General features: G+C 41.8%; 2 protein-coding genes across 3 annotated transcripts in view; one reads left to right on the top strand and one right to left on the bottom strand.

Moving 5' to 3' along the window:
- Positions 1 to 14,500, bottom strand: part of LOC142896230 (NACHT, LRR and PYD domains-containing protein 3-like) — a 135,844-nt gene that overhangs the window by 19,461 nt on the left and 101,883 nt on the right. The gene's annotated exons all lie outside the window — the stretch shown is intronic.
- On the top strand, positions 2,220 to 11,601 carry LOC142896232 (desmoglein-2.1-like). Its single transcript, XM_076037782.1, has 12 exons — positions 2,220 to 2,382; positions 6,562 to 6,645; positions 6,979 to 7,137; positions 7,305 to 7,446; positions 7,630 to 7,784; positions 7,890 to 8,024; positions 8,118 to 8,303; positions 8,466 to 8,815; positions 8,902 to 9,044; positions 9,163 to 9,384; positions 9,550 to 9,792; positions 10,048 to 11,601. Exons 1-12 carry the CDS (start codon positions 2,329 to 2,331, stop codon positions 10,251 to 10,253), a joined length of 2,079 nt encoding a protein of 692 aa, XP_075893897.1. The 5' UTR covers positions 2,220 to 2,328; the 3' UTR covers positions 10,254 to 11,601.

The following is a 14,500-nucleotide window of genomic DNA, read 5'->3' as shown; positions in this document are numbered from 1 at the left end:
CTACGCTCAGTGTCTTTTTCTTTGTTTTGTTGTGCTGCAAGCGTGTGACTGTATGCTGGGTCAATTCATTTCCCGTTTACACAATCTACAGAGTGGCCAAAGGTTCAAAAAGCACCGTGTGCGTTAATCGCGTGATAAAAAAATTGTCGGCGAAAGTTAACGCGTTAATAACGCGTTAACTTTGACACCCTTAGTATACATACATATACACACACACACACACACACACACACACACACACACACACACACACACACAAACATACATACATACATAAAAATAAAAAGAACATTTCTTCTGTGTCCCTTCGAGGCCTTAGTTGCACATTGATTTAGTGACCTCAGTATCTAAGGGTAAAATAATGTTTCTGTTCATTAATTATTCAGAGTTGGAAAAAGCCTACAACTTTGTTTTGTGTCACATTAAAAGACTCAGGTTTGGTTTTCTTCTTCAACATAAGAACAGTGCTACAAGTCTTGACAATGGACTTGATTTAGCAGCTGTCATTCAAAAAGTAACAATCAGCCAAGAACAATTTGGCCAAAAAAGAACTACTGTCTGGTGATTGTGTGATTAATTGTGCAACAGAAATGTGTCCTTTTGTACTCCAAAACGTCACAATAGTAATCAGAATCTACTTTATTACATTAATAGTCAGACATGTGACATTCATTCATCTTCCATACCCGCTTCTTCCCAAGCTCAGGGTCACGGGGGTCTGCTGGAGCCTATCCCAGCTGTCATAGGGCGAAGGCAGGGTGACACCCTGGACAAGTCACCAGCTCATCACAAGGCAACAAGGGTGTCATCGTGACTGATAATTGTCTGTCTTGTCAAATACCATCTGCCGCTGCTGGTTTCACATCGACTCTCTCAATAACCACGTCATAGAGTCTGCTGGCCGACCCGCTTCCTCTTTTACCTCCAAACTCAAACAGCCACCAAAGAGCCAAGAAGAGTTAGTCATCATTCTCTCAGGGTGTGGCGCACTCGCTGCACAGGAATGTCAACGTTAATCGTGCCAATAATTGTCGCTCACGTTGTTGTCAACAACTTTCACTTGTCTGTGAGAATGCCAAGGTGTACACTCCAGAAAAGTATGACCATATTCAACTAGACAAGGTCAGCCCGGCGTCTCGCTGTCAGAAACGGATCCGAAACAGCCATGTATTTCGGATCCCCATGTTCTTGCCTGCAGGTCCATTTTAAAAATGTGACAAGTTAAACATCCACGCAAAGTTAGAGGAAAAACAAGGTAAAAGTCATCACTGCAGAGTCAAAGCAAAACTGAAGAGCATTGTCAACCAGCCACAGTGATGTGTAGGATGATGATGATGAAGGAATTCTTGTTAATACCAACTTGATTATATAGAAGGAAGTTTATTATGAAAGAAGCCAGGCATCAGGCACCGTCCACCTGAGGGAGGTCTCGTGGCCAATGTAGACAACTCCAAAGATTAAGTTCCAGCACCAACACAAGTGACTGTCCTGGAAATAATGTGGTCGTCCACACTACAGGGCATGCATAGGGAGCTGTTGAACATATCATATAAGGCAGGGGTGGGCAATTATTTTTTGCAAAGGGCCACATGACAAACCTGAATCGTGTCGGTGGGCCACGGCCAAGTTTTGTCGACGGACCCGGGGGGTGAAATCGCGCTTTCGTTGATGGGGACTGGGGAAACGCGCTATCGCTATCGTGCTAAAGTGCTGACAAGCTTTCGGTGAGGGCGGTGGCGGGGGGGTGGGTGATCAGCCTCACGCGGCCCGGACAGAGACACGCAGCGGGCCGGATGTGGCCCGCGGGCCGTACTTTGCCCAGGTCTGATATAAGGTATAGGGCGCGGAGGAACCTCTGCCTTTAAGTTTATATTCCTGTTTCCCCCGGCTAGAGATAACCCCTTTACAGACTGCATGATTAACTGCATGTTTGTTCGGTTTTCATACACAATGGCTTATGATGTATTGTACAAAGTACTTTAGACACTACAACACAAAAAGCAGACACAACTGTTATAATAAACTACTGTAAAATAAATTATAATCTGGGAAATATGGAATCCAAGGGAACATAAGATCCAGGCAACATAAGAATCAAACATTGTGATGCTGAAGCTGCCTGAAGGGGAGGAATTGTCTCATATGAATGTTCCCATTACGTCCAGGGAGGAGGAGTGCATCTGGCAGAGCACACCTTCTCTTTGAAAAGCCTCCTCCTGCTTCCTTCTGCCCTCACTCTGGAAACTAACAGCGCAGACTTCCACACTGGCCTCTTGTCTCTCTCGCTGATTCCTGCCTCAGATCTTTTTTTCTCCCTCTTGCACAGCCATGATCCGGCCGTCGACGCCAACGGCGGCACTGGCACTGGCGGTGCTGCTTCAGGTGAGTCAAGGGGCATGTGACCAGACTACTTCTGCTGTGTACGCTGACCTTTCTGTGCTGAGGTGTTTTTTTTTTTTTTAAACTTGTCGAGTTGCCGGTTTGTTTTTTTTGAACAGGAGGCTTTTGTCTGAAACTTGGAGACTTGGGGTGAATTCCAATTCCTCCCTTAACCCTCAATCTCAGAAATGCGCGCTCCCGCGAGGTGCAAGTGCTGTCCCGATTCTCAGAACGTCAAGTTGAGGGAAAAGATTAAGGGCTGTATCGCCCTCAATATTTAGATTCTCCAGCACCACCCTTGGGAGTAAGGGCTACCCAGAAGGCATTGCGTATTTTCGCCAAGACATCTTCGAAAAATGGCGATGAAAAAGCGAGCTACAAATGAAAGTATTTTCTTAGTTAATAAAGATATAAATATTACCAAACCGTTTTATTGTCTTAGTTTAAGACTTTTGTATGGATTATTGACATCGTTGTTGTGTAACATTTATTTTTTTTGACTTTACGATGTTTGTCAGCCGGACCGGCGGTCCTGGCTTTACGTTACTTGTGTACATCGTTGTGTAGCGACGGAGGACTTCTTTTTTTTCGTCTTCTTCTTTTTCTCCTTCGTTGTCGTCGTCTTCTTGACAGACTGGACGTAGCTTTGGCGTAAGGCCACCCCCCACAGTCTGAAGACGTAACTGCACTTAAGGGGTGTCCCATTTCTAAGTCACAAGATACCCTTACACTTATTTTTGAGGGCCAAGATTGAGGGCCAAGATTGAGGGTTAAGGGCGAGGGTTGAGATTGAGGAGTTAAGTGAGGAATTGGAATTGGCCCTTGTTTTTCCAACACAGCATTTCTGGGTGAACCACTTGTTGTTTGTTTTAGAGCTTAATCGGCTGGTGCGATCACTTTAATACCTTTGTTGCCATAATAACATTAGTTCCAGTTTTCCCAGTCAGTTCCTTGCGTGCCTGTTTGTGTTGACGCTCACCTGGCTGCCATGATGGGGGGAGAGATAATGTTGATGCAGTTACAGAATGTAAGGGGGTTATTGTTAAGGAGTAGGGATATGGGACGACAACGCCACCTCAAGTTGTTTTTCATGAGGAAATAAACAATAGAAGGCACACAGGTTTTGTTTACAAATGAGCTGAGACGCGGTTTACAAAGAAAGACAAGGCTTTATTATAATTTAAAGGAAGTGCACCTAAAAAAAAAAGGAAATCCCGGCAGTTACGGATTGGAATCACTCAACCCAGAAAAAGAAAACAAACCAATTTATAAGTAAACTATCAATACCAAGAAACAGGAGGGGAAGCACCGTTCAAAAACAAACAACTTACTAACAAGGGGGAACAATTAAACAACAAAAACGAACAAATATCAAAGCAAATGGACAAATCAAATTCTCAAACTCAAAAAGGGGAAAGGATCTTCAAAATAAAAGGGGCCAACGATTCAAACAAGGGGAAGAGACTGGTCAAAACAAAAGCAGGACAGGCTAACAACACCACACGGGGGGGCAACAGAAACAAAATGACTCACGGAAGGTGATGATGCTGTTCAGGGCTGAGGCCACCTATATCTAGCAGGAGCAGGTTGGATGGGGACGGAAGCCCAGGGGAGTCATCCCAATCACACGTGCACAATCGAACGCTCGCATCCCAGTGGGCAGTCAGACTTGGGTGGTGACGACACAGCAAACTAAAACAAAAGGGATACCACCACCCGTCCACACCTGTCGACCTCAGCCTCTGAATAACAAAAAGAAACACAATTAGGAGAGATCAAGGACGCGTATACAGAATTAATGGTTGCACACAAGCACACACACACACACACACACACACACACACACATCAGGGTTAGGTATACATTCAAATAAACAAAAATGCCCAATTAATTCAACAATGCAACAAAACGAACATTAAACAAACAAAACAATAAGAAATGGTTAGGTGGTCACTACGCACCGACTGTCACAAGCCGAACGGCTTCGTAATTCGGATCTTAATTGATGACGTGATCCGACAACTTTCGGCGTCAGCAAAGCAGCAGCAAATTTGACTGGTTTTAGGGGCTGTCAGTACAGCGGCAAAGCCATGTTTCCAGGCGGTATCTACAAAAACAAACAAGCAATGCCATTAACGTGGTTTGATCAGCTGCTAGATGCTAGTGACAAAACTCAAAAATAAAATACTCACCGGGAGTTGTAAGAGGCAGCACATGCCGAAAGAGCGACGGCGCACTACATGCCAAACCCTAGAAATAAACCATTCAATCTAAAAACAAGTACCCCAAAACAATTAAAAACAAAGTCGGCAGAGGCAACCATACCTGAGGCAGACGCGAACGGGCGCAAGGAAGTGTGACTACGGCAGCGGAAATGACGTGACAGGGCGTCAAAGTGTAGTGAAAACCAACTGTTTCCAATCCTCCCTTTATGGCATGGCAACCCCCCAATCACTGGCTGACGAGCCAGGCAATCAGTTGTTAGGGCGTGACTATGATGCCACAATTAGATAAAACTTTATTGATCCCCAAGGAAATTCAGGTGGTCGGCTGCATACATTCATTCCAACAGTAAAAAAAAACAGACAGCGAAAAGAAATAGAAACAGACACAAACCTATAATAAATAAATAAAAAAAACTATAATACATAAAAGAATGAAGTGCTTAGTGCATGTTACTTGTAGTGCTGAAGTGCTTGATAAAAAAGTGCCTGGCAACCCACATCCTCCTCCCGTCCCCCTCCCCTCCTGCCAGAGGAGTTGTACAGCCTGATTGCCCGGGGACATCTCTGTTTCTGTTAGTGTCCCTTCAATTTTACTGAAGGAAGGTGGTTGAAGGGAGCTGCTGAGACAGTTGGAGGATGTGGTGAGACTAAGGAAGACCAGAAGGAAAAAAAAAATGCACAGCGGCTCTTGTGTAGAGAAGCTGCAGGAAATAAAAATGGTTTCCCTGTATGTTGCTGCCGAGCTCACAGCAGAATTAGCTTGAACGTTATCCCTGGACCACCCATTCAGTCCACCTGACAAGACAAATCAGAACTAGTTGCAGTCACGGAAAACACTGCTGAAGGTAACCAAACTGATTAGAGATTGGATTTTTATTTTTATTTTAGCATTTAATAAATAAAATGATTGAGTCGCTTCGTTTCCCAAGTGCCGTTTTTTTCTTTGTCTATATATTTTATTTACCGAAAGATCTGATACCAGCAGTCTTCATATCAGATTTCAATAAGGTGCTTGTAGAAAGACTTTGCCTCCCAGACTTGTTTGGCACCAACATATTTGAAGACCACACCCTGCCACTCATCAATGTCCTCCGATACACCGACAAGCCTGCACATTTCCTTCTAAGAAGAAAAAGAATGAGAGTACCTGAGGAAAGGAGTGGCAGGATGGGCGTGTCCCACTTAGGTCCTCACCCAGTTTCAACTAACAGTGCCATTGAACATTCAGATCTCATATCCAGCAGCAGTGGAACCAGTTTCTGACAAATTAAAATGTTTCCAACTGGTGTGGCAAAGGTGTGGCAACTAGTCCCAGTCCCCCGAGGCTGAAGAGAACCCTGGTGCACCACCTGCTGTTTTGCATTATGCATTATGCATTATGAAATGCAAAATAAAATTGCAAAGACTACACACTTACTCATTCATTCAATCTGTGGTTTAGCGTAAGAAATCTGCTTCAAAAATATTAATAATGTTAGTCAAGTAGTGAGGTACAGTCAGTTATAATAATTTTCATGAACGTTCAACGACAAAAGGCCGCCAGCAACTATAACATGGAATATTAGTTATTTTCATCTCAATACATAAAAAACAGATTCTTGTTCATCTCTTGAGAATTCTCAATTGTCACAATAAAAAAAGGTTTATGTTCTTTATTTTTCATTCTTTTAATTATATCCAAATCCTGAAAAATATTCCAAAATAAAAAAACTAAAAATTAAATAGATTTTTTTCCTTTCTTTGTGTAGAGCCTTTCTGTGGAATTCACTATAACCTAAATTCGGTTGAGGCATATTTTTTTCATCAAATGCAAAAAGAAATCATCTGACTTGTAGAATCGCACCTTTTACATTTAAAATTAAAAAGCTGCCACTGGCCTCAAACATTACATTTTAGACACATGGGACTGTACGCATTCTCTCCAACATAATTCATGACCAAATGTTTTGTCTTACAGGCTGCTGCTGTGTTGAATGCAATGTCTGTCCCACCGAGGCCACTAAAAGAAAACTATGACTATACAGGGAAGACTGTTGGTCGGGTAACGTGTTTTCCTTAATTCAAAAATGTCAGTGCCGATGAAAGATTTTGATGCAAGAACCAACAAGGACATTTAACTGGAATTTTAACAGTGACACGGCGGTTGTTTGTGACTGTGTGACCGAGGCTTCCGTGTTTCACAAAACACAAGATGTTTGCCTGTCATGTAGCAAACTGGGGATTTAAAACGCTTTATCTTTAACAGTGCCCAAACTCTGTGTGGTGTTGGCTGAGTTGTTTAAAACTGTATTAAATAAACGTTGCTTAGTGTCTGGTGTTGAATTGAACTTTCTTCATTGTCTCATTTTCACATAAAATTTTCTTTTCTATTTAGATCTTTTCAGATTTCGATGATGGCACTGGTAATTGTGTCTTCTCCCTCACTGGAAAAGGCGCAGACCAGTACCCTTTGAACGTTTTTCAAGTCGACCCTGACAGTGGATTAATTCGTGTGAACAAACTACTTGACAGGGAGGAGATTACTTTCTACAGAGTAAGTTATATGTACTGTCAAAGTAATGTTAATTATATAATATTTTAATATTACTGCCTCTGAAATTGAGTTTCATATTGTCAGAACCTGCTAATGTTGCCCATGTTGCACCGACTATAGTGCAAGGCAGAAAAATTAAAATAAGTTCTGCGTTCTTTCTGTTTCAGCTGTCTGGTGTAGCTCATTACAGAAACGGAACTCTGGCGGAGGATTATATGCCAGTGCGGTTTCGAATAGTAGACGAGAATGACAATTTTCCAGTGTTTGCAGAAATAAAGCCTGGCGTCGTTACCGAGCTCAGTGCTAAAGGTGAGTGAATTTTCCAGTAGTCCTTAAAACTCTTCCCTCGTCTGGTGTCATTCATTCATTCATTCATTCATTCTGAATGTGATGCAAGCTGTGGATATAATATTAGGATATAATTTGGCCAATAAACCCAGTAAACCTCTGCAAAGAGCATGTTAATGTGTCATACATTTAACTGTTCTGCAGGAACTTCTGTGTTAAAAATAACTGCCACTGACGCTGATGAACCAGGGAACCCAAACTCTCAGATTGCCTACAGCATCGTCAACCAGGATCCAGCCGACATGTTCTTCATTAAAAGCGATGGGACCATCTGTGTCAGAACTCCTCCGGACAGAGAGGTATGGACCGCCATCGAAACGTATCTGTCATTTTATACAATCTAGGGCAAAGTCAGAGTCAGACAGATTTTCTTGCCAGCACAGTGATTCATCTTCTCCTTCCAGGCAGCAGATCAGTACACCCTGACAGTGAAAGCTCAAGACCTGTATGGCGCAGTAGGTGGGAACGCCGCAACATCAACAGTCACCATTAGCGTCACGGATGTGAATGACAACCTCCCCACACTTGAAATGGAGCAGGTAGAGATCCCTCTTCATTTCTATAGGGAGAAAATTGTTTTTTGTATGCAGTCAGTCGGTGTGCTTATCAAGTTTGTCTTTTTGACACCGCAGTATGAAGGCAGCATTGTCGAGAACACACAGGGCATGGAGGTGATGAGATTCAAAGCATCTGACTTAGACCTGAAAAACACGGCAAACTGGGAAGCTATATATCACATTTCCAAAGGAAATGAGGCCGGGTACTTCAGCATCGAAACAGACCCGGTCACCAACGAGGGGATCCTTATGCTGGACAAGGTAAAAAAAAAAAAAAAAGACGACAGGACAAGCAACCACTGCAGCAGCAGCAGCAGAAGAGCTAGTGGAACTTTAATGGGCAAAATGGACAAATACAATGCGACTGATGTCAAAAGTCAACTTTCAAGTCAACTTTTTTTTTTTTTTTTTGCCATTTTACAGGCTGTGAACTACGAGGATGTGAATGACCTGGACTTAGGGATAGTTGTGAGAAACAAAGCTGAAGCACATGGAGGAGGAGGAGGAGGAGGAGTGGGAGGATGTGGAGTAGGAGAAGAAGGAGGAGGAGAAGGAGGAGGAGGAGGAGGAAACTTAGCATGGTGGCTTACAGGAAACTATAAAACCTACCCTGTGAAAGTACATGTCCAGAATCAGCCTGAGGGGGCAGCATTTGACCCCAGGGTCAAAGCCATCCCCATCTCAGAAGGAGGCACTGCCTTTAACATAAACAATGTCATTGCTCACTACCCAGCAATCGACGGCGACACTGGGAAGCCAGCAGAGAACGTCAGGTCAGTTTTTTTTAACTGCATTGGAGCCTCTGTGGCTGAAACAACCTCATTTGCTTTTTATTCTTGATTAGTGTTCTGTCCTGTAGGTATTTCAAGGGCTATGACCCAGGAAACTGGCTGATCATTGACCCAAAAACAGGTGACATCAGACTGAACAAGATGCCGGACCAAGAATCAAAGTTCTTGGTCAACGGGACGTACCATGCTAAAGTTTTAGCAATTAGTGAAGGTAGACTTATTTCATTATCTCAGTCTTTTGATGTACAAATAACCAACTTAACTCACTCACAGAGGTCCCACGGTAACTGATGTCTGTTCCTCTCCCTTTTCCTGTTTGTCCAACACAGACACACCTTCACAAACAGCCACTGGAACCATCGCTATTGAGGTGGAAGACTTCAATGACCACTGTCCCACCCTGACCACTGAATTACAGACCATGTGCATTCCATTCGACTCTGTGACTGTGGCAGCTAAGGACGAGGACTTGTACCCACACGGACCGCCATTTGACTTTAGCATCATCCCCGAAGGAACTAAAGGCAAATGGAAGGTGGAGCACCTCAACGGTGAGGAGAAAATTGTATTTATTTATTAACTCAAACCTTAAGCTCAATCGCAACCACATTTATGTGAATCTGAAAAAGCTGACAATAATAAATGATGACAAGTTTCTCCACTTATGAAATAGGAATGGTAGTTTGCATTTTTAAACCTTTTGATTTGCTTGGCAGACACTGCAGCCATTCTGAGGGCACAGGGGACACTGTGGCCACGTCAGTATGAGGTGGAAGTGCTTGTGAAGGATGAGCAGGGAAAAGCCTGTCCAGAGCCACAGAAGGTTAAAGTCCAAGTTTGCATCTGTGAGGATGGAGTGATTTGTGGGAAACGAGGGGAAAACGGCCAGCCAGCAAAAAGTTCAGAGTTGGGACCTGCTGGTATTGGTCTCCTGTGCCTGGGTCTGCTGCTCTTACTGCGTAAGTATACGCAGTTATTCACCCTGGTCAGGAGGTGTAGAGTTGAATGTGTTCAAGACCCATGAAAAAAAATTTGGAGTGTCAAGTCAAATCAGACAAAAGTAGTTATAGCAAATCCAAAACTACTCCTACTTTGAGAAAATGTTCCCATCCTCTGGTGTTCAGCATTAAAATTACATGACGCCGTGGGTGGAAATGTATTCTGGGTCTTGACCAGTTCTGATGCTGTGGTTGATCCGTGTGTTTGTCTTGCAGTTGTTCCGCTGTTGCTGCTCTTCTGTCTGTGCAGGAGTGCTGCTGGGTTGCCGGGAGGCTCCACCGAGATGCCTTTCGATACCAAATCCCACCTCATTAACTACCACACTGAAGGCCAGGGGGAGAACAAGGTAACGTGTCTTCTTAGAAATATGTGGCTCATGGTGCCTGCTAAGAACCAAAACGTGGCAACGCCTTACACTTGACATGTGAGCAAGAAATAATAACAAGACTTTGCTTTATAACTTGGACACTTGTCTTGCAACAGGCGGTCCCTCTAATAAAATTCAGGGAAATAAAATGTATTGCGATTGTGTTTTCCCTGTGTTATTAAAGGAAGAAAATATGAATGCACATGATTTATAGTGACAGCCAAATTCAGACCACACGTATATGTGCAGACTGTCGCCCCTTGGCACCAGGATTCGGGTTAACTTTGATTGCCATCTCTGACAGGCTGTAACTGTACATGGTTGTGTTACTTGTATTTGTTTTTCATTTTGGCTGTGTAGCTCTCAATAACCGCACTGAGAATTCTGCATCTTTGTTGTCAGAGGCATGAAATGAACCGTTAATATCAAATCGTTCAACGCACTTTCAGCAGTTTTCTGTTTGCACTGTCCACTAGAGCAGATAAAACAGCTGTCTTTGTATATGTATGTGTCATTAGCTGCGTTTCCATATCCATAGAATTGCGCAAAAACCTAAATATCGCAATAAAAAAAACTGGTAATGGAAACACCTAAACTTCTAAAAACCTCTCAAATATCGCTAAAATGTTTTTAAGCTCTCATGAGGTGGTTTTTCCAGACGTATCGATATAGAGGTATATTGCAAAATGTTCATGGAAACAGTTTTTTCGCATTTACACGTCACCAGACGTGACTACAGGGTTAAGTGACCAGTTCACTTCAAGTGAACCTTGAAGTTTCACATCTGGAGTATTCTTTACAAGTAATCAAAGAGAAAAATATAACAACCATTCTTGACAGCAAATAAACAGAAACAAAAAAAGCAAAGGTAATTCTCGTAAAATCTCATCCCGCAAGATTTTACGAGAATTACGGCTTATGCACTTCACACCATTCAATGGAAACACCTACAAATTGCAATTGTACTTTGTTGAAATTTTAGAAATGTCACTTTCATTTTGCGAAAAACGAATGGAAACGCAGCTATTGTGCTAGTTGTTGTTCTTTGAAAAACTGCACTGAGTGTTTTTTTTTTTGTTTGTTTTTCATTTTGTGCAATTGTGATATTTTATGATATTGCATTCCGATTCATATACAGATTACTTTTTTAAAACTTTTTTAAAACGGCAGTTCTACTAAAAACACGCTTCAGTTCATTTATTTTTCCTCCAGGTTGCTATTTGGTTCATGGTTGTTGTTTTTATCAATTCCCAAAGCTTATTTATTTTCATAAAAAAATGTTTTGTCTCTTTGGATTTTCTGGTTAAAAAAAACTACATGGACCTTGTTATAAATAATAATAAACAATTTCCTCCTTTAATAAATGTTGTTTTTTTATGAGTTCAGACCATTTCATAAAGACTATGTTGTGTTCAGTCTTTCCAAGTGTTCTCTGATGCTGCAAAAAAGAGGAAAGTGTTGACAGCTTCACAGCAACCACAGGTTGAAAAAGTCTGATGAATAGATGGAGGAAAAAATGATCCTGTATGAGTTAGAGTTAGTTAACTCCTAACTCTCACATTAAATCATATAGTTGAGCGCAATAGCCATAATCCGCCATTCAGTCAATAGTGCCACCTGCCGGCTGCAACGCAAATCGCCGGTGCGGCCTCCACTCGTCAGTTAACGCCGTCCACTGACAGCACAATTCAGGTGCACATACACACAGACAGACAGACAGATAGACACACAAACACGCACTGGCATCAGGAGCTGAACAGCAGCAGTCAACTCAATTTGTTCTTATTTAGTTGTGTTTGTATCATTTTACCTCTTCTTTTCTGGTGGGTTCGGTAGTTCAGTTTTAAGTGGCTTAATTTCTCATTTGTTTAGGGTTTAGTTGGTTGGGTTAGGGTAGAGGGGAGAACTCTGCTCATGTTGGCTTGGGAGTAGCGACTCTCTTTCCTTTTGTTATTTTTGGCTGGCCCATCAGTATTTATTTATTCATGTTTTTTGATAGATTTTGTTTTTTTGAGTTGACTCACATTACTTACCTTGAAAAAAAGTGTTTTATTTGCAACTCTTGACTGTTTGATTGTGTTCCATTGAGTGCGAGCTGTTCTAGGGGGTGGTAATAAAATAATAAATAATAAAAGTGTGTGTGTGTGTGCGTGTGTGTGTGTGTGTGTGTGTGTGTGTGTGTGTGTGTGTGTGTGTGTGTGTGGTAAAAAAACATTTCTGGCATAGAAAAAAAGGTGGCGTTCCAGGAAAATATTCCATCAGTTCAACCTGCAGATGCAAGTCAAGAGGCAGCAATCGGCGCCAGTGTGCTGTACGACACTTTATTACTGAAAACCATCATTTTTAAACTGCTTTCAAGATTCTTGGGTTCTTGTTGTTGGTGTTGTGGGGTTTTTTTCAGTTCTATTTTTTGTTTATTTGTTTGTTTCATCCCATGTTTTGGCAGTTAAAGTTGTTCAAGAACATTTGCAAGGTGGAGAGAAGAAGAACGGAGAACATCTTCCGCAGCTGCACACAGCAACAGAAGCAGGAAGCTGTGTGGATCTTCTCCTGGTTACCCAGTGTGCAACTGTCATCCGGATCATGAAAGATCTGCCGGTCCACGTTCTGGTGCTTGGCCTGCTGTGTGTGGTGAGTTCTTACCTCCATACCGGGGTTCACAGTTGGTTGATGTTAATGCAGTGACTGAAGCTATGCTTGCTTTTTTATTTAATACTTTTTTTTTCATAGTACTAATACAGTTTTGAGTTTTTTTTTTCAACCTGGATGTTAACCATGTTTCTCTCTCCACACACATATTCATGTTTTTATAGTTTGCATTAAGTTCCATTATAAAGACACAACTTTCTTTTCTTTTTGTGTTTTCTTGTGTCCCACCAGTCAGTCAGTGTCATGAACAGCTTCAGTGACAATAAATGGTGCTCATCAAGTTCAAGTAATCTTTTCAGGATAGTGAGGCACTTCCACGCCCCCACCACTCTCAGAGTCAACTTCACAGTCTTAGTTTCGATATCTATACGCGGCACAACACAGGATATTGTTTCACTCATCCGCAACAGAAAAATATCCTTTGTTTTGGTTTTGTGCTTAGTTTGTGTTCTGCTGAACAGAGAAGAAATGAAATGCTGTGAACTTTACAACTCTGTCTGAGTTTGTCGCTGTGAAGTCTAGCTAATGATAACTCATATCACAACGCACACAGAGGCCTTTATGCCCTGACAAGTTTTACTGCTTGCCGCATTAAAAAAAAAAAAAAAAAAGACATTTAATCAGAGCTGAAGGGGGATTCTGTCTGAGAAAAAAAGAGTAGCTTCAGGGAAAGTGTAGCACGGCTGCAAACAACATACTTTTAACTTTACACTCACAGGTCATAAATTCCTGACTGATGGTGAGTTTTAAAAAAACAAAAAGAATAGATAGATTTATTCATTCTTTCAGTAGATTCTTTGAAACTGTCTCTTAACTGTGGTGCCTGCCGAGCGGGATGACATCCTCTCGCCTCTTTTCCTTTTTTGAAAACAGCTCTGATCCCTCGGTCCACGAGCGTTGTCAAGGAGGTTTTGACGCAGTGGCAAATATCAGGGGAGAGGTCTTCTTTTTCAAAGGTAAAACATGTTTAAATCCATTAAAAGTTAAAGTTGACATGTCAATTCATATGTTTTCTTTTTTGTTTTAAAACCCTGACTGCAATTGAAGATTGTTTATTGTGCAAAAAAAGATTCAGAAATCTGCATCTGTTTATTGTCTACAGAACTGCTGTTCTGTTTACCTGCTGAAACAGAGCTATAAGCGGATGAACCTTTCACATATTTTAAAAGAGACAAAAAAAACAAAAAAAAAAAACCAGCCGAAACCTGGCTAGCCGGGTGTTGCTGTTAGTTGGGGGAGGTGTGAGTGAGGTAACCGATGCTCTCTGTGACATCATTAAAATTTAGCAAACAAAATTTGCAGTAAGCCAAATAAGTACAGGATGGACTTTTCTTTCTGGGGAATTCACTGACAGGCTAGAAGCCCATATAGCAGGGGTGTCCAAACTTTTTTCACTGAGGGCGACACACATAAAAATATAGGAGGGGCTGGGCCACTTACTAGAAATTAGGTATATAGCCTTAACTTTAGTGTATTAAAGTTAGAAAAATCAATTAAAAGTGGTCAAATATGTTATACTGTTGAATATAATTAAAGACAAAACTGCCTTCATCACAGCTTTCCATAAATGGATATTTATTGATTTATTCAGAAAAAGCTTTGGTAGCTCATTCTCAGAACAGCAACCTCAGATTTCTTCTTAGACAGAAGAT

Source organism: Nelusetta ayraudi, unplaced genomic scaffold, assembly GCF_046127955.1.
Source record: "Nelusetta ayraudi isolate G7.1 ecotype Tasmania unplaced genomic scaffold, CSIRO-AGI_Nayr_v1 ptg000052l, whole genome shotgun sequence".
Classification (NCBI taxonomy): Eukaryota; Metazoa; Chordata; class Actinopteri; order Tetraodontiformes; family Monacanthidae; genus Nelusetta; species Nelusetta ayraudi.
Note: the sequence above shows the minus strand (reverse complement) of the source record. Positions and strands in the feature narration are given on the sequence as shown.

Bases quoted from the DNA above. Each gene is read 5' to 3' on its own strand.
- LOC142896232 (XM_076037782.1), top strand. From the start codon at position 2,329: ATGATCCGGCCGTCGACGCCAACGGCGGCACTGGCACTGGCGGTGCTG. The intron at 8,025-8,117 runs GTAGAGATCCCT...TTGACACCGCAG, and splicing joins CCACACTTGAAATGGAGCAG to TATGAAGGCAGCATTGTCGA. The intron at 8,304-8,465 runs GTAAAAAAAAAA...GCCATTTTACAG, and splicing joins GGATCCTTATGCTGGACAAG to GCTGTGAACTACGAGGATGT.